Source organism: Zosterops lateralis (genome assembly GCF_965231275.1).
Source record: "Zosterops lateralis genome assembly, chromosome: 31".
NCBI classification, from domain to species: domain Eukaryota; kingdom Metazoa; phylum Chordata; class Aves; order Passeriformes; family Zosteropidae; genus Zosterops; species Zosterops lateralis.
In genome coordinates, this window is record NC_139791.1 from 5,814,317 (window position 1) to 5,838,353 (window position 24,037).

The 24,037-nt window shown below is 52.4% G+C and overlaps 2 protein-coding genes across 2 annotated transcripts in view; one reads left to right on the top strand and one right to left on the bottom strand.

Annotated features, from left to right (window-relative positions):
• Positions 1-24,037, bottom strand: part of LOC310920762 (olfactory receptor 14J1-like) — a gene marked incomplete at its 3' end in the record, with an annotated part of 1,005,486 nt that overhangs the window by 970,945 nt on the left and 10,504 nt on the right. The gene's annotated exons all lie outside the window — the stretch shown is intronic.
• Positions 11,338-12,270, top strand: LOC310920610 (olfactory receptor 14J1-like; the record flags this gene model as incomplete). Its single annotated transcript, XM_083880670.1, has 1 exon — positions 11,338-12,270. One exon carries the CDS (start codon positions 11,338-11,340, stop codon positions 12,268-12,270), a length of 933 nt encoding a protein of 310 aa, XP_083736796.1.

The following is a 24,037-nucleotide window of genomic DNA, read 5'->3' on the forward strand; positions in this document are numbered from 1 at the left end:
GGTGCAAGTGAGGACAAGCTACAGAGGAGCAATTCAGAAATCTGACCCGAGTGTGTGTTTATGTGTTTCAGAAAGCCAAAGCTCAGCTGGAGCTGATGGAGGCTGCAGGCAACATCCAGAGCAAAGTTAATTCAGTTGCTGTGTTTGCAGGAAATGGCTGCAAATGGAACATGTCAACCTGCTGCTAAATGAGGGCAAGAGGGGCAAATATAGGATCATGGAATGGCCTGGGTGGAATTCTAAAGATCATCCAGTTCCCATCTCCTGCCTCGGGCAGGGACACCTTCCACTGGACCAGATTGCTCCATGTGACCTGGCCTTGAACACCTCCAGAGGTGGGGAGTCTGCAGCCTCTCAGGGTAACCTGTGCCAGGGCCTCACCACCCCCACTGGGAAGAATTTCTTCCCAATATCCCATCTAAACCTCCCTCCCTCCCTCCCTCCCTCCCCTCATGGCCATTTCCCCTCGTCCTGTCACTCCAGGCCTTTGTCCAAAGTCCCTCTCCAGCTCTCTCAAAGCCCCTTTAGGTGCTGGAATGGGCTCCAATGTCTCCCTGGAGCCTTCTCACACCCAGGCTGAACAGCTCCAGCTCTCTCAGCCTGGCTCCAGAGCAGAGGTGTTCCAGCCCTGCAAATGTCCATTGTGACACTGCAGGGCTTCCTGTAACCAAGGGTGCATTGTCACACTGTGGAACCAAGGAGATCCTTGTGACCCTGGGGTGTCCCATGGAAACAAGGGGCCTTTGTGACACAGCAGAGCCCCATGGAACCAAGGAGAGACCATTGTGACACTGCAGAAACAAGAAGAGCATTGTGACATGTGGCATCTCACAGAACCAAATGTCCATGGTGATACTGTGGATCCCCTTGGCACCAGGAGACCATTGTGATACTTTGGGGCCTCAAGGAACCAAATAACCATTTGAACACTGCAGAACCAAGGAGACCATTGTTACACTGAGGGGCCTCATGGAACCATGGAATCCATTGTACCACTAAGGGACGTCATGGAACCAAGTGTCCTTTGTGACACGGCAGAGCCAAGGGGCCATTGTGACACTTCAGGGCCTCATGGAACCAAAGGGCCATTGTGACACTTCAGGGCCTCTTGGAACCAAGGAGAGCAGTGTGGCACTGCAAAGGCTCCTGGAATCAAGGAACTGTTGTGACACAGGGGAGGCCAATGGAACCAAGTGATCCATTGTGACATTGAGGGGCCTCAAGAAACCAAGGGCACATTATGACACTTCAGGGCCTTGTGAAAGCAAAGGGGATCCTTGTGGCTCTGTGGGGTCTTGTGTAACCAAGGGCCAGTGTGGCACTGCAGGGCCTCATGGAACCAAGGGCCATTTTCAAACTGCAGAGCCAAAGAGACCATTGGGACACTGTGGGGCCTGATTGAACTCTTAAGAATATTGTGACACGTGAGACCTTATGGAAACAAGGATCCACTGTGACACTTTGGCGTCTCATGTAACCAGGAGTCCAATTGTGACACTGCAGAGGCAAGGAGATCATTTTGACACTACAGGGTCTCATGGAACTAAGGGGCCATTGGGTTAGGGTTCATGGAATCATGGGGCCATTGTGACATTGCAGGGCCCCATGGAAACAAGCATCCATTGTGACACTGCTACCAAAACCAAGAAAAAAGAAAAGAAACTGCTTAACATCCAGGGAGCAGGAAGAAGCAGCATTCTTTATTCAGTCAGATGCAAAAGGGGGAAGCGCTCCTCCCAACGGTGTGCATGCTGAGTACTGGAAAGTTCCTGCTTACAGACTGTATTTTACATACATATTCAGTGTTTGTGACAGAATAAACAAACATATAGTAATAATTTTCCTGAAATCATTAACATATTCTCCCCTCCCTTCACAGATATGTTCTTCTGTCCTGGGGGTCTCTGGTGGTCCCTGGTGGTTGGTGATGCCAGAGTCACACCTGACTGCCCAGGGGACTTTTAAAAGTTGGCACAACTGGAGCTGGTCACTTTCAAATTCTCCTTAAACAATGTGCAGTTCCATTGGCCAGTGGGTTTTGAAGAACAAGCATTGTGTGTACTCACAGGTGGAGATGGTTTTACAACTGGTGACATCCCCCCATTTTAGGCTTGTGAAGCTTCTCTTCTCTCCAAGCCTTCCTAAGCCTCTCATCCATGTCTGCAAGAAGTCAATCTCCCTCCCCATCCTGCAGCAGCCACAATTTACTTACTCCAGCCTTGGTCTCCAGCACAGCCATGGAGGCTCTTTGGGCTCTGGACTTTTCCTGCAGCCACCAAGGCCAGCTGAGCTCTGCCCTTCCCACAGCCAGCCCTGCCCAGCCCAGGCAGTGCCCTGCAATTCCCTGTCTGTGCCTGGCCTTGCTGTCCCCCCCCAGCAGCAGCTCCGTGGCCCCTTTGTGCCGCGCTGGCCCAGCCATGGTGCCACAGCCCCTGTGCAGGCCCAGGGCAGGACAGGAGCCCTGCGGGTGGGAACGGCCCCTGTGCCGTGGTGCCCACGGCAGCCTTGGGGCTCTGTGCCCCATGGCCTCCCTGCTGGGCAGCCTCTGCCAGCTCCTGCACAGCCCGTGGCCCCTGTGGGCCTGCACAGACAGCCCTGCCCCGGGCTCTGCCGGGCTCTGGGCCAGCAGAGAGGCCGGGCAGGGCTGGCCATGGCCGGGAACAGCCCTGAGCCCCGCAGGAGGATGGAGCTGGGCCACAGCCAAAGTGCCCCCAGACCTGGGCCCAGCAGCCAGGGCTGCCAACGCCTGGGGACAGAGGCTGCATTGGGGACAAATGTCCTGGGCCCCCTCCCTGCTCTGTCCGTGCCACCAAGGGCACAGAGCAGCCTCCTCTCTGGGCCACTTGCCTGTTTTCAATGCCTTCCCCAGGCGCTGGCCCTGCCCCACCAGGCCTGGGCTGAGTCCTGCCCCTGCACGCTCCCCCAGGCTGAGATGGACACTGATGGTTTCTGTGCCAGGCTCTCTCAGCCCAGCCCAGCTCCCTGCCAGCTCTGCCAGCTGCCCTGAGCTCTGTGCAGCACCAAGGGCCTCTCCCCAGCACAGCCCAGCCGGCTCTGGCCCCACAGCTCTGCTCAGCCCAGGCTGCTCTGGGCAGGGGCCCCACGGCCTCAGCCCCTCTCAAGGGCACAGCAGCAGCTGCAGCTCACACAGGGCTCAGCCCCAGCCATGGGGGAATCTGCCTGGCCAAAGGAAAAGGAGGCTCCCTGGGTGCCCTGCTCTCCTCTGCAGGAGATCCTGAGAGCTCTGCAGCCCCTGCTGCCATCCCATCTGCCCAGGCCAGCACAACAGCCCCTTGTGCCCTTGTGGCCCTCAGGAGCTGTTCCTGCTCCAGGCCCAGGGCCCATCCCAGAGCTGGGGCAGCCACAAAGCTCTGCCCATTTCTGTTCATTGCTGCTCCGATCAGGATGGATCCTCAGCCACTTGCAGATTGCTGATGAATTTTCCTTTTCCAGATGCCTCTTCTTTTTTGAGCTCTTCAGTTGAGAAATTCATTGACAAAGGCTCATTAACATTTGTTCAAAACACCCAAACAAGACAAGCCTCTGGGAATAACTCAAGCCATCAATTCTTCTGTGGTTTATTAGACAGATTTCAGAAGTGTCTTCAAAGTGAATATACTGTATTGAAAACAATGAAGAGAGAATTGTTTTGTCCTGTTTCATTTTCGTTTCCTGTTCATAGATTAATATCAGCAATCCTCAGTTGATATTGATCACCAGCACCTCCTAGTGCAGTCTGAATGGATCTGAAAATCAAGACCCTTCATGGCTGACAATCAATCACACTTTGTCCCTTCCCCCACCCCACCATTTCCCTCATCCAGCCCCTGGGACTCGGAGCAGCTGAGGAATGGAGTCACATCCAGGGGTGTCCCCAGGGCTCAGGATTGGGGCCAGGTCAGTTAAATCTCTTGATGGATGATCTGGACAAGGACATCGAGGGCACCCTCAGTCAGTTCCCAGTGAGCCCAGGCTGGGTGGGAGTGTGGCTGTGCTGGAGGGCAGGAAGCTCTGCAGAGGGATCTGGACAGGCTGCAGCCATGGGCCCAGGACAATTGGATGAGGTTCAGCAAGGCCAAGGGCCGGCTCCTGCCCTGGGCTCACAACCACCCCAAATCCTGGCTGTGCCCTGCCCCTGATCCCCACAGCCTGTCCTGTTCCCTTCATCCCTGCATTGCCAGGGACTTTCTGGGACAAGGCAGCTCTGCTCTGGGTATGGAGGGAGGTCCAAGTGCCACCACTGGAGTGGGAACCAAAACTCACACCAGGTTTGTGTCCTTTTGGGTCAAGAATTGGTGGGACTCAGAGGCACAGAAAATGTCTCTTCATTGCCGACATAAAACATGTTAACCTGATAAAATTTAAGAGACATTGAAACTCTTCCCTCAGCAATGTCAGACAGCCCAGCAACATCTGACATGTCCACCATTCACAAGGGATTCCTGTACAAAACCAATTTTAGACAAAGATGATTTTGTGATAGATATAAACACAGTTCAGTTGTTGAATCAGGATGTTCTGTGTGAAGTGGGGGTAAAACATCCTGAACAACTCCTCATTTGCAAAGCTGTCAGTGGTGGATGGAGAAGGGGGTCAGGCTGCTTTTGGGGTGAGCAAATGCTGAAACCAGCCTGACTCATTTCATCTCCTCCTGTCCTGGCTGAAGCTCCCCTCTTGCCCCTTCCACCCATTGTCTTTTGTCTCCCACCAGGCCCCCAGTGAAGAGCCTGGCTCTGTGTTCTCCATCACCTCCTGGCTGGCACTGCCAGGCTGGGATCAGGAGCCCCTCAGCCTTCCCTGCTCAGGGCTGGACAAGCCCAGCTCCCTCAGCCTCTCCTCACAGCCCAAGGGCTCCAGCCCCACCTTGGAGCCCTTCCCTAACCCTGCTGCAGCTGCCAGACATCTTTCCTGCCCTGAGGAACCCAACTCAGGCCACAGTGACCTGGATAATCCCTGTCCTGGATGTCCTGGTCACACAGCCCAGCCCCTTGTCCCCGTGTCAGGCTCTGGGGGTTGATTTGTGGAACATCCTTGGGGGAGGCCGCAGTGCTGGGGGCAGGGAGGACCCAGGGGGACAGGGGACCCTGCTGGGCACGAGCAGCTGGGGAGACTTCTCTGGGGGGAAATGTGAGTGGGGCTGGGGCAGAGTGACCAGCGCAGTGACCTCACACAGCCCTGTGTGATGTCACACAGCCTGCACTGTGATGTCAAAGCCTGCTCTCTGATGTCACACAGCCTCTCTGTTATGTCAAACAAGTCCCCTCTATTATGCTATAACTGATCAATGACCTGACATAACCCTCTCTGTGATGTCATAGCCCACTCTGTGAGGAGTTACTGATTTGGGCCTATAAAAGCTGGACCCATTTTCAGGGTGAATTTGGAGACCTCACCTATGAGTGGATGCATAATGCAGGATTTTGCCAATTTCTGGGAAGGGTTTTCCAGATCCTTGCTGTGAAATGGGGCTCCCCAGCAACTGCAGACTCTGGACAGTGGTAACTTATTTAGGCAATTGGTGATGCATCTTTCTCAATCCCTATCCTTTCTCTCGTATAGTAATGATAAAGGGCATTACCTTATTAACATTTGTTTGTTGCTAAAGCAGAGTGTGTAGTTTCATTGAATATATAATTTTACTTTTGTGTTGCCTTTATATTCATACTAAAATAAGACCATTCTTTCCATTGGTATCTGTGTTCTTTAAATTGCCCCTCTCAATGGGCAGAACAGTTTCTAATAGTCAAACTGTGTTAAAAATTTCTATCCAGCTGATCTCAGTATCACTTTCATAGGGCTTCATAGTTTTCATTCTGGCCCCTTGGTTAGGAAGTATCACAATGGTCCCTTGGCTCCATGAGGTTCTCCAGTGTCACAATGACCTCTTGGCTCCACCAGGCCCTGCAGTGTCCCCCTGGGGCAGGAGGCCAGCAGGGATTCGTTCCCCACACGCTGCAGCTCCCTGGGCCAGCTGGCACCGACACCTTCTCCCAGGCCAGCGCTGCCGGGCACAGCCAGGGCCGGGCCACACCGCAGCTCCCTGCAAACCACGGCGGCGGCTGCGAGGCCAAACCCCGAGCCACAGACAGTTTGTCCCTCTTTCTGTCTGTATTTGGCCAAGAAATGTCCCATTGTGGGGTCCCCTGTCCTGCAGTCACTGCAATACTGGGACCATACCTGGAGCTCTGAGGAGAGAAATGGCCAGAGCTGCACCTCTGCACTGACTCGGGGATGGTGGCAAATGCTCCGTGGGGTGGCTGGAATGATGGAAAAAGGACAATTGGCAGCGCAGAGGGAAACCCATCTGGGCTGCTGGACTGGGGCAAGACATCTCTGCCCATGGGAGAAGTTGGCTGTGAAAGTCCCTCCTGTGGATGCTCACGTACCCAAGAGTTGGGCACTGAAGAGCAGCACAACAATGGACAGGGGGATGGGGCTGCCAGGATTAAAGTGTCTCAGGTGGGTCTGGACTGGCCACACAAGGCTGAGTTATTTCTGGCTCCATAGGCCCAGGACACCTCAGGTCATCAGGGCAGAGATGCAACCTCCAGATGGGCTGGTGAGCAAGGGGTGGATTTAACCATGGACACCATCTCCAGGTTATCCCTGAGTGTGAAACGTGGGCTGAGATCCAGCAGGGCCAGGCAGGGAAAGCCCCTGTGGTGTGGGGGATGATGGTGGGAATATAAATCTGGGGAGACACATGGTCTTTGTAGTGGGAGTAGTAAATTGGAGAGCACCATTCCTAACCCACAACAGCCCTGTCAGAGCCAGCCCTGTCCCTGCACTGCCCCAGCTCTGCTGCCCCACAGCTGCTGGATCAGGAAGGGCAGAGCCATGGGGGAGGGAAATACACAGGGACTCCTCCTGGGAGGGACCTCGGGAGGTTTCCAGGCCAGGCCAAAGCACAGTCAGTGGAGAAAGGGACACAGGGAGGGGCTGTTTGTGTGCTCTGCCATGGCAGGATGAGATGCAGAGCTGCACAGACACCCAGACCATGTGGATCCCTGCAGGAGCTGATCTCCCACAGCAGCTCCCAGGCCTCTGCTGCTCTCTGGCTGCTCTGGTTTGATGTTCCCTGGTGGTCACACCCAGCCCCACACACACCAGTGCTGTGTGCACACACACCAGTCTCACCAGTGCCTGGGCCCCCAAAGGACACAGGAGCTGATGGTTTGTGGTCCCCACTCCAGTATCCGGCACTGGGACATCCCTCGGTACCCAGAGCAGAGAGAGCTGCCTTGTCCCAGACAGTTCTTGGCAATGGAGGTTTTAGGAAAATGCCACAGGCTGTGGGGATCAGCTGTGGGGCGTGGCCAGGGATGGGCACTGAGCATCACCTCCCAGCAAACCACCTTGATCCCCCATCCTCTCCCTTCCTGGGGTCCTTTCTTAGACATCCCATGGCAAATCTTGCACATTCCCCAAATGCCCCTTGTGGATTTCCATCCTGAGTCTCAGACCCCGATGCAGAACCCCCCATGCTCAGCTGTCAAGGTTATGCAGGAAATCTCTGCCAATGACCCCCTTTGTGAGTCCTTCATGAGGAGATGTCAGAACTTTCCTTGAATTATTTTTTTTTTTTATAGTTTGTTTTTTAAATTGTAATTGCCCTAAAATATCATCTACTGCAGCTCCCTTGCTGTGGGAAGGCACAACTACGACTGCAACAGATGGTCAAAGCTCATGACCTTGAACACTTTTTGGAATGTGGCATGGACATTCGTGGACAACCTGTTTCCACCTTCTAAGCCTCATCCTAAAATATTTCTTTCTTATATCAAATCTGAATTTATGCTTAACCATTTTAAAGGCTTTGCCCCTTCCTCTGTCACTACAGGCCTATAAAATATTTCAATTTTTCATGGACTATGACCACAATGTTTTAATCTGAAAAGACCTTGCAAGGACCCAAAAATCCCCCAAGATGGGATCTGGAGGCCTCACGCACATGACCCACAGAGAATGAGGGAGTGAAGACTGAGGACAGAATAGGAGTAGCCTGATAGGGCTTGAAGGGTGGATTCAGACATTCTGGAGCTCTTTTTCAGTGTAAGAAACAGCCTGAGAAAGAAATATTGCCACACACAACACCTGGGCAGGTCCAGACTGGACACAAGAAGAGAGGAATTTCTCTCCCAGGGCAGGGCATCATTAATACAGGGCTGAGGTCCAACATGGGATAACTCCTAACTCCTATCTTATGCTGACACGTGATTCTAAAACTGTCTCTCTTATATACAGATGCTAAATGCATATTACATTTTACGCATTTCAATAAAACATACCCAAAGTTTTAAGATTCAGTCCTTGTTTTCTCTATGACTGCACTCTTGAGCCAGATGACTTCCTGTCTTCCAACCATCCTCACTGAGACAGCAGGCCCTGCATGAGTTGTCCCAGTGCTACAACTTCACAGGCATGGTAAAAATGTAATCAAACATTTTGGAATCAAGGCTTTGCAGAGGCAGGCAGGAGGGAGAGCTGTCAGCAAAGGAAGGGCCCAGCCAGGTGGGGCAGCCGGGGGATGACGACAGCCTGCAGGGACAGAGGCGCAGGGCATGGACACCGTAGGACAGCCTGGGCTGCACAGGGCACAGGGATGGGCAGCAGCTGCAAGGCCCTGACACAGCCAACTCCTGCAGCACTTGGGCCATGGCTGCTGGGCCTGGGCCTGAGCCATGAGCAGGAGACAAGTGACCCTTGCAACCCTGGGGCCTCATTGCCTCCTTGGCCCTGCTCAGCAGCCTGGCAGGGACCGCCCCATGGTGCTGCCCTTGGCATTGCACATCCCCACATCCCAGTGGCCTGGGAAGAGCCCTGAGCACTGAGGGAGGGACAGGATGTGCCTTGGCAGGGGCTGGGGCTCAGGCCTTGGCCCTCTGCATTCCTGAAACACATCCAGGTTTGCTCAGGTTCAGAAACACCTTTGGCTTGTTTGTCCCCACCTGTCATCACTGCCTGCAGTGTTCTGCTCTAACTGGAACCTGGGGACACTTTCTCAGTGGAACCCATTAAAACTTCAAGAAACTTTGCAGTTTCAATTTATTGAAAAGTCAGTAAGAAGTTTTTTGAAGACCCTCTAGGGGACTGACAACACTGTAAACAACACCAAAGCCCCAGTAGTCTCATTAAAGTCCTTGTGCTGTGTCTGTGCTGCTGAGCAGGGCTGGGCTCCTGGCACAGAGGCAGCTCCTGGCAATCAAGAAGAGCTTCAAAAAGGCACTTCTTCAGAGGAGCAGCTCCTCTCCCAGCCCAGCAGGGCTGAGGGCTCTGCCGGCAGGATCTGAGAGCAGTGAAGCAGACAGAGGATCAGAGCAACTAGACGGACAATTCTGAGATTATTCATGGGGAGATCTTCACCACTTCTGACACAGTCAGTCTGTGGCTGCAGGGATCTCCTAAAGCTGAGCCAGGACAGGACTGACAGCACTGTAAGGATGGCTCTGCTGCCCTTTCTGCTTTGGGGGAGGATGTGCTCCAGAGCGGGGCTGCCCTGGGCACCGTCAGAGGGACAGGGCAGGACGGCTCCTGCTGCCAGGGACGGCTGCAGGGGCTGAGGCTGGGGCTGCAGCCAGGGCTGCCCAGGGCTGTGGGGCAGAGCAGGTGCTGCAGCCCTGAGGGCTCTTGGCCAGGCCAGGGGATGTGCCACCTGCCAGGGGCAGCTCTCAGCCTGCCTGGGAGCTCCCATCGATGGTGGAGGGGAGCTGTGGGTGCAAGGAGTGACTCCTGCCAGGGCAGGTCCTACTGCTGTGGAGAGGGTGCTGTTTGGGCCAGGGCTGCTCAGAGCTCCAGGTCATGCCCAGGTAATTTCTGAAGGGAATTTTCATGAGCTCATTCAGGGCAGGACTTTGCTGTTTGAGTCTCTGCTTTCCTCAATCTGTGCTCCCATTTTTCCCTGGCTCAGCTTGGTGGGAATGGAAACTCAGCTGTGCAGGGCAGAGCAGGGGCTGAGGCTCTTAAACCATCACACTGAGGATTCCTGGGAACCTCAGCAAGTGCCTCCACCTCCCCAGCCTCCAGATCCATCCAGCATCACCTTTCCATGGTGCCTGGGCCTGAGGGAGCTGTTCTTTAATCCCTGCAGCCCCGAGCAGCTGCAGGGCAGAGGGGCTGGCCCAGGGGCTGGGCTGGGCTCTGGCAGCACTGGCAGGGAAGGAGCCCGGGCCCACAGGAACAGCTCGGGCAGCAGCAGAGCCGTGGGCAGGGAGGGAGGGAGGCAGTGCTGAGGGAAGCCCTGCTGCAGGGGACATGTGGCACCTGCCAGCCCTGCCCTGCAGGGCACACACTGCCCTGAGCAGCACAGCTCCTGTGTCCCCTCCCAGCCAGCACAGCCCTCAGCCCGGGGGCTCGGGGGCCTCAGTCCCCTCCTGGGCCAGCAGAGCAGCCCCAGAGATGAAGGGCATCTCTCCTGCCATGTGCCCATTCTCTGCTGACCAGGGCCTCAGGGCCACTGTCCTGCACTGCTGCTGCCTGGCAGGGGCTGTGCAGGGCTGGGCAGGGAAAGGCTTTTTCTCAAGGCCCAACTCTCTCTCTCCTTGCCTTGCCCAGGTGCTCCTGACATTGCTGAGGGGCTCTCTGGGAATGGCAGTTCCAGCTGCAGGCTCAGGCCCAGCCCTTGGGCTCCTCCTGTGCAGGCTGAGCACAGCAATGGCGTGTCCCAGCTCCCTCTGCCTCGGGGAGCTCTGGGCAGGGCAGGCTGGCAGGCTGGGAATGAGCTGACTACCTGACTTTGGGAAAGGCAGGAGCTACTTTGTGTGCTGGGGATCCCTCTGCTCTCAGCAGTGTCTCCTGGCTTTCCAGGGTAACATGGGAGTGGAGCTGAGAAAGATGCAAGTCCAGGTTACTAGAAAGGTTCCCAGAGCATCTGGGAAAATGCTGCAGGAACAGAGCAGCTCCCCTCAGTCTGCACTAAGGCTCAGACAATCCTCCTGCCTCACTGGACTCTCTGTTCTCCCCAGGTGCAGCAGAATCTCTCATTCTGCCTCCTGCAATCCCCATCCCTTGGCCCTGGCAGATCCTGTGCCTTAGGAGGAGATTGTTTATCCAAGTTCAAAAACCAGGACTGGCCGCTGCCCTCACTGTTCCCCTGCACTAACTGGGGGCTCAGGGCTGACTCCCAGGTGTCCTGCAGGCCACGCTCTGGCTCCTCACTGTACATTGGCCAGCAGCAATCAGGGCTCCAGCAACCAACGTTAAGGAAGTTCTCCTAGACATAGACAAGGGGGCCGGTATTTAGTGTCTGTGAGAAAGACTTTTGAGTTTTCTGGGAGAAACATTCCCACAAATGTCACTGTCTTTTCTCCTTCTGCAGGTTGGGATGTCCAGAGACAGCAAATGTCCAACAGCAGCTCCATCAGCCACTTCCTCCTGCTGCCATTGGCAGACACGCGGCAGCTGCAGCTCCTGCACTTCTGCCTCTTCCTGGGCATCTCCCTGGCTGCCCTCCTGGGCAACGGCCTCGTCATCAGCGCCGTGGCCTGCGGCCACCACCTGCACAGCCCCATGTTCTTCTTCCTGCTCCACCTGGCCCTCACTGACCTGGGCTCCATCCTCACCACTGTCCCCAAAGCCATGCACAATTCCCTCTGGGACACCAGGACCATCTCCTACTCAGGGTGTGCTGCACAGCTATTTATGCTTGTCTTTTTCTTTTCAGCAGAGTTTTTCCTCTTAATCATCATGTGCTACGACCGCTACGTGTCCATCTGCAAACCCCTGCACTACGGGACCCTCCTGGGCAGCAGAGCTTGTGCCCACATGGCAGCAGCTGCCTGGGTCAGTGCCTTTCTCTATTCCCTGCTGCACACAGCCAATACATTTTCCCTGCCCCTGTGCCATGGCAATGCCCTGGGCCAGTTCTTCTGTGAAATCCCACAGATTCTCAAGCTCTCTTGCTCCACATCCTATGTCAGGGAACTTGGGCTCATTGTGCTAAGTGCTTTTCTATATTTTTTCTGTTTTGTGTTCATTGTTTTCTCCTATGTGCAGATCTTCAAGGCTGTGCTGAGGATCCCCTCTGAGCAGGGACAGCACAAAGCCTTTTCCACCTGCCTCCCTCACCTGGTTGTGGTCTCCCTCTTCCTCAGCACTGCAGGCTTTGCCTACCTGAAGCCCCCCTCCCTCTCCTCCCCATCCCTGGATCTGGCCCTGTCAGTTCTGTACTCGGTGGTGCCTCCAGCCCTGAACCCCCTGATCTACAGCCTGAGGAACCAGGAGCTCAAGGCTGCAGTGTGGATAACGATCACTGGACAATTTCAGAAACATTAAATTTGCGGCCAATTTCTGCCAATACTTGTAATAAAAGCCATTTGTACAGTTTTCCTTGGTTTGGTTGTGGGGTTTTTTCCCTGTATTTTAGTCTTTCCAGTGTCAACAAAGAAAATCCATTGTTTGTGCCATTTCTTATTTTGATTCCCTCCAAGTTCACTGTGAACCCAGACTGTGTCAATGAGGAGCTGTGCTCTCAGTGGCTGTAAATGAACTAAAGGATCTCCCAGCAAAGTTCTCACTCAAGATCCCCCTTTTGTTCCCTTCTCTGTCACTGCAGCAGCAATGTCTGTGTGCAGAGCTGGGGGCAGATCAGGGCTGGCACAGCAGCTGTGCCCAGCACCAGCAGCCCTTGGTGTTGCCAGTGCTGCTCCCGTGGCCCTGCCCCGCTGCCCTCCTGGCCCTGGTGTTGCTGTAGGGCCTGAGGGCTCTCGGGGCCGGGCACAGGGCTGGGGGTGGCAGTGCCGGGGCTGCAGCAGGGACAGGCCATGGGCACTGCTGGGGCAGCGCTGACGCCTCAGGGCGGGGCCTGGGGGCTCCAGGCTCCTTGCCCAGGCTCTCTCCAGAACACGCCCAGGCCAATGCTCAGCACAGAAAAGCCCCGTGAGCAGCCCCAGGGTGGCCCTGGGCAGGCTAAGGACAAACAGCATGGCTGGGGCTCTGCAAGGGCCCTGGAGGAGATGGGAAGGAGCAGCAGAGCAGGGGCTGATCCATCCCCACTGCGCTGGACTCCCCAGGGCAGCGTCCCAGAGCGTCCTCATGCACCTGCCAACAACATCCCCCCTCTGCAGCCCTGGCCTCTCCCCCAGCTCACACAGGTGCAGGATCCTTGCAGGCACAGACAGGGCAGCACTGGCTCAGGAGCCCCTGTTTGCACTGCCCAGAGCAGGCCTGAGCACCCCCATGGTGTTGGTGTGGGGAGATGCACCTGAGGGAGCACAAATGCCATCAGCCCCTGGGGCCAGGAAGGGATGGGGGACAGGAGGGAAAAAAACCTCACTTTTGTTGTGGCCTCTGAGGTCACACAGAAAGTTTGTTCTCATGAGCTGTGATTTTCCTGTCCCACTGCAGGCATTGTTGCTCAGAGCCAGGGCTGCCTGGCAGCCACCCCCAGTCCATCCTGAGCATTTCCTTTGCTTCACCTTTGTTTTCTTTCCTCTTTCCTCGTCCAGATTTCTTCCTACTACCCATTTTTGTCCCTTCCCCTGCAAACATCTCATTCCTGTTATCTCTTTCCTCTCTGACCCCACTCCCCATTTCAGTTCCTGAGTTGGCACCATGAGAACGTCCCTTGGGGAGCAGGATCATCCTCCAAGTGCTTCAGGAACTGTCTGCAAGGTCCTGCAGTGCCTTGAGTTAAGATTATAAAGAGTTAAGAATTTAGCTAAGGGACAGGAGCAATTTATATTGATTAGGATTTAAGTTGGAAGAGTAGAGATGAAGTGGAAGTATTAATAATTATTAGATGCTTAAACTAGAGTATAGGTAACATATTACTTGTTCCTTTTAATTGTGTTTGTAGAAGGAAATAAGATAGATGGGCCATTGAGATAATGGAAGAAACCTTGACTGCACCTGGATACAGAAACTAATTGGAACCGAGCAGGATCACTCAAACTCTGCCCAAGAAGTCATGTAGCCTGCCCACAAGTTGAAAGTAAAAAGGTCACTGTGAGGAAGAAGTCTCTGATTTCATCCTTCAAGACCACTGACCCATTTCAAGGTCCACTGCCCCAATTTGAGAGAAGAACTGGGCAGGCATAAAGGACTTTAGGCTCATTTTAATATAATGAGGGGATAGGCAGTGCTAGGATTAGGCCTATAAATAGGCATTTTGAGTAATTGAATGAATGTGTAAGACTTTTGTAAATAAATAGAGGGGTAGAGCTTTGTGATTGGTGTGCAGGCCTTTAGGAGGCTACACCCATGCCACCCAAAATCGAATAAAGCACACCACTTTCTGACTTCCACTAGTTAGAGAGTCTTTTGTCGGTGATCTTATCACTTTCATGCAAATCAATTGGTGACCACAGCAGGACTGGGTTCTGTTTGGCTGTGAGAGCAGTTTGGGTCATGGACCCCTCGGGGCACTCCCCGGGATCTCCCTGGAGAGAGGGCTCTGCTCCCCGGCTGTTCACTGGGGACAGACAAGGACTGCCAGAACTCTGGAAAAAAAGGTCTGTTTAAAAATTGAAAATTGATGCCTATAAGGCGTACGTGTGGTCAGGAGGCTGTTGGTAAGTTGTGGAAGACATCTCACAGCTCAGCTCAAGCCCATGTAGTCTTCTTGTGAGCTACAGTGGGATTTGGTTGCCAGCAGAGAGTTTTGTCAAGCTTTAAAGGGCTCACTAGTGGTTTGGGGCAAATTCGTAAACAGTTTGGGGCAAGTCCGTGTTTATTGTTGTTATTTTATCATGTGTAGTCATTTTAAGTGTGTCCTTGTTACGGAATTGCTCAGGGAAGGAGGACATGATTTATATCTAGATCTTGAACTACCCTAGCTGAGGCCTGATCTGAGGCCATGCTGAGGCCTTGAAGCCTGTGACACAGTTAAAATTACTTAGTAAATTTGGGGCGCAGTTAGAATTAGATATTAAGGTGTCAGGGAAAAATAATGCAGTTTTGAAGGTCACTGAATAGAGTTGTTAATAGGCACGTGTTAGCCACCTTAGAAGTAAACTAAATAGTGTGTGTTTGCATTCTTTCCTCTGCTGTATGCCAGTGAAAAAGCTATTGGATTTGTAAACCATGTAGAAATGTATATAAGCCATCTTTCCGAATTAAATAAAAGAAGAACATAGTGGTAACCATAGTGGTTGGACCTGTGTTGCTTTCGTCCAACCCTTTCTTATATTTAAGGTAACCCTGGCAAGACTGTGGTGCCCGAAAACCAGGGACAACCTTCGCTTAAATGCGTTTTGATTGCTTAAATGTGGAAATCGTCTAGACATGAGTTTTGTTGAGGATTCTAGTTTAAATATGGGAAGAATCCTCGAGGGTTCTAGCTTAAATACAGGAAGAACCGTCACTGGAAGACTCCTTGCTTGGACCTGACTCGGACCAGGCTTGTAAGCTGAGCGGACTGAGACCCGACAGACTGAGCGGAAAGGAGCGGGGGGTTGGAACCACAGCGATGGTCGTCTGACCCTTAAGAAAAGCATCATCGCCACCTCATGGAGGAAGGTGAGCCGCAGTGGGGAGAGAAGGATCAGAGCAAGCATGGATGCTGATCTCAGTGCAGCAGTGCGGCTTTTGTTAAACATCCTCTTTAGGAGAGGAGAAAAAGTGAAGGAAAGTGAGTTAGAGCAATTGGTCCCGTGGGCCAGGAAAAAAGGAAAGTTACATAAGCTATCCTTGATGTTCAGTACCACGGAATGGAGGGAGGTTGGAGAACTGCTTTGGGACTCGGCAATTTCCAGAAGAAAAGACGGAAAGAGTGCCCGTGAGCTTGGTGTTGTATGGCGAAAGGTGCATTGTACCTTGCAAGTTGCCTCTGCTGAGAAAAAAGCGGCTGCGGCAGCAATCCAGGCTTTCAAATGGGCAGGACAGGCAAAACCAGAAATCCCATCCCTCCCATCTCAAAAGCCCACCAAAGTTGCAAACCTCTTCAGCATTTACAACTGTCTGATTCATGGTCTGAGCACATCCGTCAGCCCCACCCCACAGGATGTCCTTGATCATGTGACTCAGGCAGAGGACTTTGCGGAGGAGATAGCTGAGGAATGGTTAGAGGATAAGGGACACAATAGCTCTCAGACGGCGAAAGAAGAGCTTCTGCGCCCCGGTGCTCACATCGGTGGGGCCGGCAGAGAAACGGCGAAAGAAGAGCTTCCGCGCCCCGGTGCTCACATCGGTGGGGCCGGCTGATACGTGCTGCCGAAGACCTCTGGGAGCTGCACAGCGCTGACTAATATGGAGAGGCAAGCAGCATATGATTTATTTGCCTGTATGCTAGAAAAATGGCAAGTCCAGGGTATAGATATTAAAAAGGAGTTGCCAGGCTTGCTAGCATATGGGTATGATAAGGGGTGTTTTATGAACCCCCATTCAGTACATGAGCTTTCTGAATGGCGAAAATTTGGGGATAAACTATGGGATGCAAGTTTAGATGATGATAAAACAGCTAAGAAGTTAGGGAAACAGTGGCGAGCAGTACATAATGCTCTGCTGCAACACCAAGTAGAAAAACGGGCAGTTCAGCAGGCAGTAGCAGCCCAGGGAAAGAATCTGATGTATTCATCAGAGTCAGACTTTCCCTTGCCTCCTGGATGTACAACAGTACATGTGCCTCCAGAGCAAATGGGTGCCACCAGAGGGGACACGGTAGCTGCAGACTCTGTACCATCGGCTCCCCCAATGCCTCCAGTCGCTGCGGGTCAGCTGACAGATTCATGTCCATTACCATGGACTGGGGAGAGCGATGAAACTATTCCGAAAGTTGAATCAGATTTGACAGAGGTAGTGGCCAAGAATCGGAGGGAGGCATGGAGTGCACTAGCTAAAGAAGGAGTAGAACAAAGGAATGCACAGATGATAGAAGCAGGGAACTCGATGGCATGCCCAGTAATATATAATCCTGCACCGGGAGGAGGTGTCACTGCCCAACTGACTTCCCTTGATTGGAAATTACTTTCCCAATTGCGCTCCACTGTTAACCAATATGGAGTAAACAGTGAGCCTGCTCAACAAATGCTAGATTATATCTGGAGTACGTATTTGCTGTTGCCAGCAGATTGTCGGGGTATTTCTAAGCTTGTGTTTACACCCCACCAACTTTTGTTATTTCAAGCTCACTGGCAAACCCTAGCGCAGGAGTCAGTTGCCACACAGAGACAACCTGGGGATCCTCTACATGGGGTTACCTTAGATGAATTGCCGGGGATAGGCAATTGGATAAAGACAGAGGCACAGGCTCTGTTAGAACCAGAAAAATGTTGAGAAGTCATGAAGCTCGCTAGAGCTGCTATGGATAAAAGATCCACATAGAACCCCTATATATATGAGAATAAAACAAGGTAAAGAAAAACCATTAGGCAAATTTGTAGATCGACTAGTAGAGGGAATAGAAAAAGCTAGAGTGCCACTCTATATGCAAGGAGCTATGTTAAAACAGTGTATACTCCAAAATGGTAACCAGGCTACAAAAAACCTAGTTAACACCCTGGGAGCTAATTGGTCTGTAGAAGAGGCTCTAGAGAAAGCAGCATTTGTACCCTCTGGGCCTCAGGCATTTATTGTCGAGGCTATTAAAGGGCTGGGTGAAACACTACAGAAACAGAGAGTAGTCAGGCTCAAGTTTTTGCTGCTCTTGCTCCACTCCAAGCTGCTGTTATAGCAAGTCAGCCGAAGCGAGGCGGAGAAGACCGAGAAAGGTGCTACTGTTGTGGAGGAAATCAGGAAATGGTAAAACCAGGGCGCCATCCAGCCACCGCGCCGGGACACAAATAGCAGCTGTACAGCAGCCAGCGACCTGCACCCCGCCACCTCCGGAAGCCTCGGCCTAGACTTAGCAGCCACAGTGGACATATCTATTAAGGACAATCGCCCTGTGCAAATTTCCACTGGAGTAAAGGGACCAGTAACCTATCAGGGACAGTCGGTTCCTGCTTTACTATTGGGACGATCTTCTACTTTTTTAAAAGGCTTGGACATTACTGTGAGATTTATTGATGCTGATTTTACAGGCGAGATTTGTATTTTAGCACGGACACTGTATCCTCCAGTGCTCACTCCAGCTGGCACCTGGATAGCTCAATTGTTACCATTTTCGACCTTGGCTCCGGAACATTGCTCGGAAACACAAAGAGAATACTAAGGTTTTGGCTCTACAGGAGGATCAGCATTCTTAACACTGGACCTGCTAAAGTGTGCTTACACCCACAGGTCCTGTGTGGATTATCAGCCGCTGGATGCGAGCACTGAATGACAGCACCCAGCAGTCCAGCAGAACGAGAACGGCATCGCCTGCTCCTGATCCTTCAACCTGTGATAGCTCGGCTCCAGCCAGTGTGGCCTAATCCTCTAATAGTAGAAAATAGAACTGATGTACTAACATTGTTGCATAAACTACAAAGCACCCGACTACAATTAATTAAGAGTTCTAACTGTCTGCACTGTGACAAGCCTAACTGTGGTGCTTGGGTAAAAATATATTGTGGGGCTTGTTGCAGACAATGGTGGGTTTTTCAACAGCAGCTTGCACAGCCATGGTGCCCACACTGCTCCTTTTATTGGCATCGTTATAATTGGCAGACAGCCATAAAAAATTATACAGGGTGCAATACTGTGCCAGAAGCAGTAAACCTTGTTCAAGATTTAGGTCAAAGAGATAGGCTGGAATTGGTATTTTTAATAGAAAGAGAGGTGTGTTGCCTGTTGGCACAAAAGGCTACTCGCATATTGCAGACAACCTGCAAATATGGGGTGGGAATACCTCATATGCATCAGGTGGATCCTGCTGACTAGGATATGTGTTGTCACCGCTGGGCTCACAGAGCTACCAAAAATAGACAAAAGGCAAAACATGTGGGTCACTTGGGTTAATCAATCTGGTCAAGATAGTTTGTGTTTATCACTTGCCATGCCTTCCAATCCATTTCACACTTGTTTAATTGGAAAACAAGAATGTGCAAGGGAAGCGTGGAAAAGTTACATTTCTCATTGGCAAAATGTCGTCCCTGCATTTCTTGGTTTCAAGTGTTTGAGTCTTTGCAGCAGCTTCTCACGCTTCTTCATGTAAACAATATGTATTCTTAGAATTTATCTCTATGTTTTGCATTCTTGTTCTCTGAGAGAGAACTTGACTGATGGTCATAGTGACCAATGGAGTCAGGAGGTTGTAACCTCCTTGGGCCAATCTTGGCCCTCTGTACAAAATGTATATAAGCCTTTGGAGTCATATAATAAAGAGCTTTCCATGATTCACCAAGCTGCTGCATGCTGTCCTCTGTGAGGCTCCACTCCCACGTCACAACGTCCCTGCCTCTAAAGGTAACATCTGGTGACCCCGGACGTGTGAGAAGAGGGTCTCCAGTGCATCTGGTGACCCCGGACGTGTGAGAAGAGGGTCTCCAGTGCATCTGGTGACCCCTCCGTGTCTGGACTGCAGCTGGGTCACATCTGCTGACCCTTTGTGTCTGAACGGCACATCTGGACACTGTCCGTGTCTGAACGGACTCCTGACGTGGGAGAACAGGTCACACTGGTGACCTCTGACTGCAAGAGAACTGCACGTCAGTGGACCTGTCTGCCCAGTGAGAGACTGAGCTGCTCTGCCTGAGGCAATTGTGGTAAGCGATAATGATCTCTAAACCCTCCTCAGATGAGGAAACCCTCATGTTGGACCTTTGCCTTGAGGTCCTGCGGAGAGAAGAAGTCTCCTTTCCTGGAGATGCTCTCCAGAAATTGTTCTATTATGCTAGAACTCATGGGGTTTTTTGCAGCCTTGAAAAAGTTTTTTCTACAGCAGAGTGGAAGTCTTTGGGTGACTATCTGCTCCAGGTTTTCTTTGCAGATTGCAGTCTGAAGCTTTTGAAACTGATAGCCACCTGGAGCAGGCTGGAGAAAGTGCTGCCTAAATTGCAGCCTTCCAGCTCTGAGGACAGCTCCAGCCCCATCAGGCTGGGTTCCAGGGAAGATGGTGGAATCATTCCTCCTGTCCCAGCTCCGCGGAGACGGGCAGGACAGCCGACCCCCCTTCCTCGCAGCAGCATGGCGGGAAGCCTGCCTGCTCTCAGCACAGCTGCTGAGGCGGGCACGGGGTCTTCTGCAGAGCAGACCCCTTTCCCACCCACGCCTTATCGGCGCTGGAGTGTGGAAAACTTCGGGGCCTCTGAAAGCCCCTCGGGATCGGCCTCCCCTCCCAGCCCCGTGCCGAGAAAATGGCGGCGGAGGCCAAAGATTGCCTCCTCAACTTCCCTCCCCCCCCATGTTTTCCCGGCCTTCGAAGCGCCGGGAGCACTCTTGGATCGGGCGGGCAGGGTGTTTTTTGTGGATTGTCCGCACTGTGGGGCATTGGTGGAATGTTCCGTGCGGCGGGGCAGCGCGGGATCGCGCCGTCCCGGGAGGCCAGGCAGGGCGGCCGTTCCCCCCCGCGGCGGGGACTTGCAGGGCACACACAGGTCCCCGCAGTTTGGCGACAAGCCAAGTGCCCCGCCGGAGCGGGGGTGGGGCCCTGCCCAGCCTGCGTGGGGCGGGATGGCCCCGAAAAGCAGCGGGCCCAGCCCGGGGCGGGCAATGCAGCCTGCCCAGCCCCCACGGGACGAGGCGGCCCCAAGGAGTGAAGGGGCCAGCCCAGGGCCACCCCGCACGGCCCCGGGGCGGGGGAAAACCCCCCCGCAGCGGCCGGTGCCGCCGGTCAGAAGCGGCAGGGCCGGCCCGGGGCGGGCAATGCAGCCTGCCCAGCCCCCGCAGGGGCTGGCGCCGCCCCTGAGAAAGGGTGGGCCAGCCCCGCGCCGAGCGGCTGCGAAGCCGTCCGGCATTGGAGCCACAGCCGCAGCTGTGAATGGCAGGCAGGACACGCCTCCTGCAGCGCTGCGATCTCCTCCCGTGCCAGCCCCGCGCTGCGCGGGGCGGGCAGCGGCTGCCGGTCCGAAAGCGGTGCCGAGGGACACGCCCCTCCCTGCCGATCGGGGCACTCCCCCCGCGCCCGTGGTGGCAGCGCTTGGCAAGTGGGACATGCCTCTCCCAGTGCTGCTTTCCCCCCCCGCGCTGAGCATGAGCAGCGTGGCGGAGGCAGCTGCGGCCGATCTGTCAGTTTTAAAGGGACAGCGCGGCCACAAGCAAGTGTTTCCCCGCTACAAGGGGTCTCGGGGTCCCGGATCTCCCCCAGTCTCGGGTGATGTCCCAACCGAGGCTGCTGCTGTGAGCAGCCGTGGGTCAGCACGGCGCCCCCTGCAGGGCAGGGATGGATTCCCCATCTCTGCAGGTGCAGTGAGACAAGCTCTCACCCCTGTCTCTGTGAAACACACGAGACGGGAATCAGAGGTACATGATGCCTCATCTAATGCTAAGGCCAACAAGAAACAAAGAAAGAGAGTGCAAAAAAGAGGAATCACTCCCTTGTTTCTTTGTGGAAGGTGTGGACGGCCAAATCACATGTCAGATGTTTGCCAGGCAAGCCATGTGAAAGGCCAACCTCTGTCAAAAGGGCAGTGGGGTGCAAAGAGGAAGCGTGCTCGGACAGAAGAGTCTTCCCACTCCCCACAGCCGATGGAGTTTTGTGGGGAAAGTCCAATCCCATACCCACCTCTCCCTGTCAGTGTCCCTGAAGGGACCAAAATTGTTTAATTTGTGTTTGAGTTTTCTGTTCACAGGACAAAGAGTCGGTGGTGAGAAGGCAGTTGCTCTGAAGTATTGAGCTGCCTGGATTTCATTGGACTGTTGCTCTGATCAAAGACTGTCCTGGAACAATTTGGAACAGACATTGCGATTTTTTCCTTTGCTGTTTAGCAGCTGGAATGGACTGTCTTTCAAGATCCATTCATCGCCCTTTGTGACTTGTTTGGGAGCTGATGGACCAGGATCATCTGGAAATTTCAACCAGTCCTGGGACGTTCCCGTGTTCTGCATCGAAACAGAACTCTGGGGACTGGAGGGTTTTTATAACACCTCCAAAAAAGCCAATCCTCAGTTCTGAATCTGAATGATTGTTTTCTGTGATTCATTTGTATCCTGCAGGTATCACTGGCTGATGATGAATGTCCAATTCCTTGCACATTCTGGAATGGGTCATTTTTGCCCCATCTGCCACAAGGCGGCAAAATATTGTTTGAAAAAACAAACAAACAATCAATTTTTTTGTTTGAGCTAATAATTGCTCGATTTCAGCCGCAAAAATGGCAATCAATCATTTTTGTATGAGCTCATTGCTCGATTGATAATGCAGGCAACAATGCTTGTGAATTTGATGGGTGCAGATTTTTGTAAAATTCATACTCTCAGTATTATGGGAGGAATTTGATTGGAGCTTTGCAAGCAGTGTTTTTCTGCCAAATGCTCTGGAGCCATGAGCTGTTGCGAGTGGCAAGAATCCTTTGGATTTCTTTTTGCGGCCCAAAACTATTCAGAAATTTAGTGCAAGGGCCCACTGTCTTTACAGATGATTTGGGAAGATGAAGTAGGCCAGTGTTCTTTGGAAGGATGATTTTGAGGGCAAGTTTTGGAAGCCCCTGAGGATGGGCAGCGCATTTGGCTGTTTGGGGCTGCTGTCATGGCATTTCCACAGTTTTCCCAGAAACTTTTTCATTTAGTCACGGATTCAACTTCTGTGGTCGACATGGCACACAGATGGGTTGTTCAATTTAAAGGGAGTCAGCAATGTTGTTTGTTCCATTTGCTGAAGAACCTTTTGTTGTGCCACAGAAGCCTGGTTCTTCAAAAACAAAAACGGGGAACGCAGGGTGAAACCCCGCAAATTCAATTGGCAAAGGCTTTGCGTGCCATGGAGCACCTTACAGGTGCCACAGAATTTCACTAACCCTGCAATGTGAAAAGCAAGAAACCGTGACCAAATGAAGGTCAACAGAGGAGGAACCATTGGTCCTCCCATGGGAACAGAAATTGAACTGAAGTTCATTTTCTTTTTTCCTTTTTTCTTTTTTTAAGGTAAAAAGGGTGAGATGTCGTCCCTGCATTTCTTGCTTTCAAGTGTTTAAGTCTTTGCAGCAGCTTCTCACGCTGCTTCATGTAAACAATATTGTATTCTTAGAAATTATCTGTATGATTTGCATTCTTGTTCTCTGAGAGAGAACTTGACTGATGGTCATATTGACCAATGGAGTCAAGAGGTTGTAACCTCTTTGGGCCAATCTTGGCCCTCTGTACAAAATGTATATAAGCCTATTGGAGTCAGATAATAAAGGAGCATTCCATGATTCACCAAGCTGCTGCATGCTGTCCTCTGTGAGGGTCTGCTCCCACCTCACAACGTGTTGCCCCTCTAAAGGTGTAGGGTAACAGAGGACTTGAAGAGCCTCTTCTAAATGAAGCTGTTCATATTTATCTCACAAGAAAAAGGGTTCAGCTTCTCTAAAGCCAAATTAGTTAGTCCAAGTGACTTGCTCTCATTTTGAGCACAGAAACCCCTGGGTCTGATGCTTTCCTGCCAGTCAGGGCCATAGCCTGGCCAGAAGTAAGACCTAGATTGGCAGGGCTTGATGGCACACTTCTGCCACCAGACAAAGCCACAGCTTGGCCAGAGCTGAGCCTTAGACTGGGTGGGTGCTGTAAGAATGAGAGATGGGACTTCAAAGAGGGAGTGCAAAAGAAATCCACGCAGGGAGCCTTAAGTCAAAGCTTGAGCAAAAATAGGTCAGAGTTTGAATTGAAGTTAAAGTTTATTGACGTTTAAGCTCAAGTCAGGGTAAAAAGGAATTGAAGTTATTGAAGCCACTGAAATCAGATATTATTCTCATAGTACAGTGTTGTATGTAGGTCTTTTGGAATTAGGTTTGAACTACCCATCCTGGGCCCCACACCAAGGCCAACCGTGAACTCTGTGGCTCAGCTAAAAATTAGATGTTAAGGTGTTAATGGGAGATAGTGGGTTTTCCAGGTGTTAATAGATATAGTTATTAGTGTGAATCCTCTAGCCACCTTAAGAAACAAGTGAAACAATATCTATTTACACTTTCTCTGTGCTGTGTGCCAATGGAAATGTGTCTGGATTTGTAAACTATCGAGAAGAATATATAACCTGCCATTTTAGATTAAATAGAGGGACAACATAGAATTAACCACAGTGGTCGGATCTGTGTTGTCCCAGTCC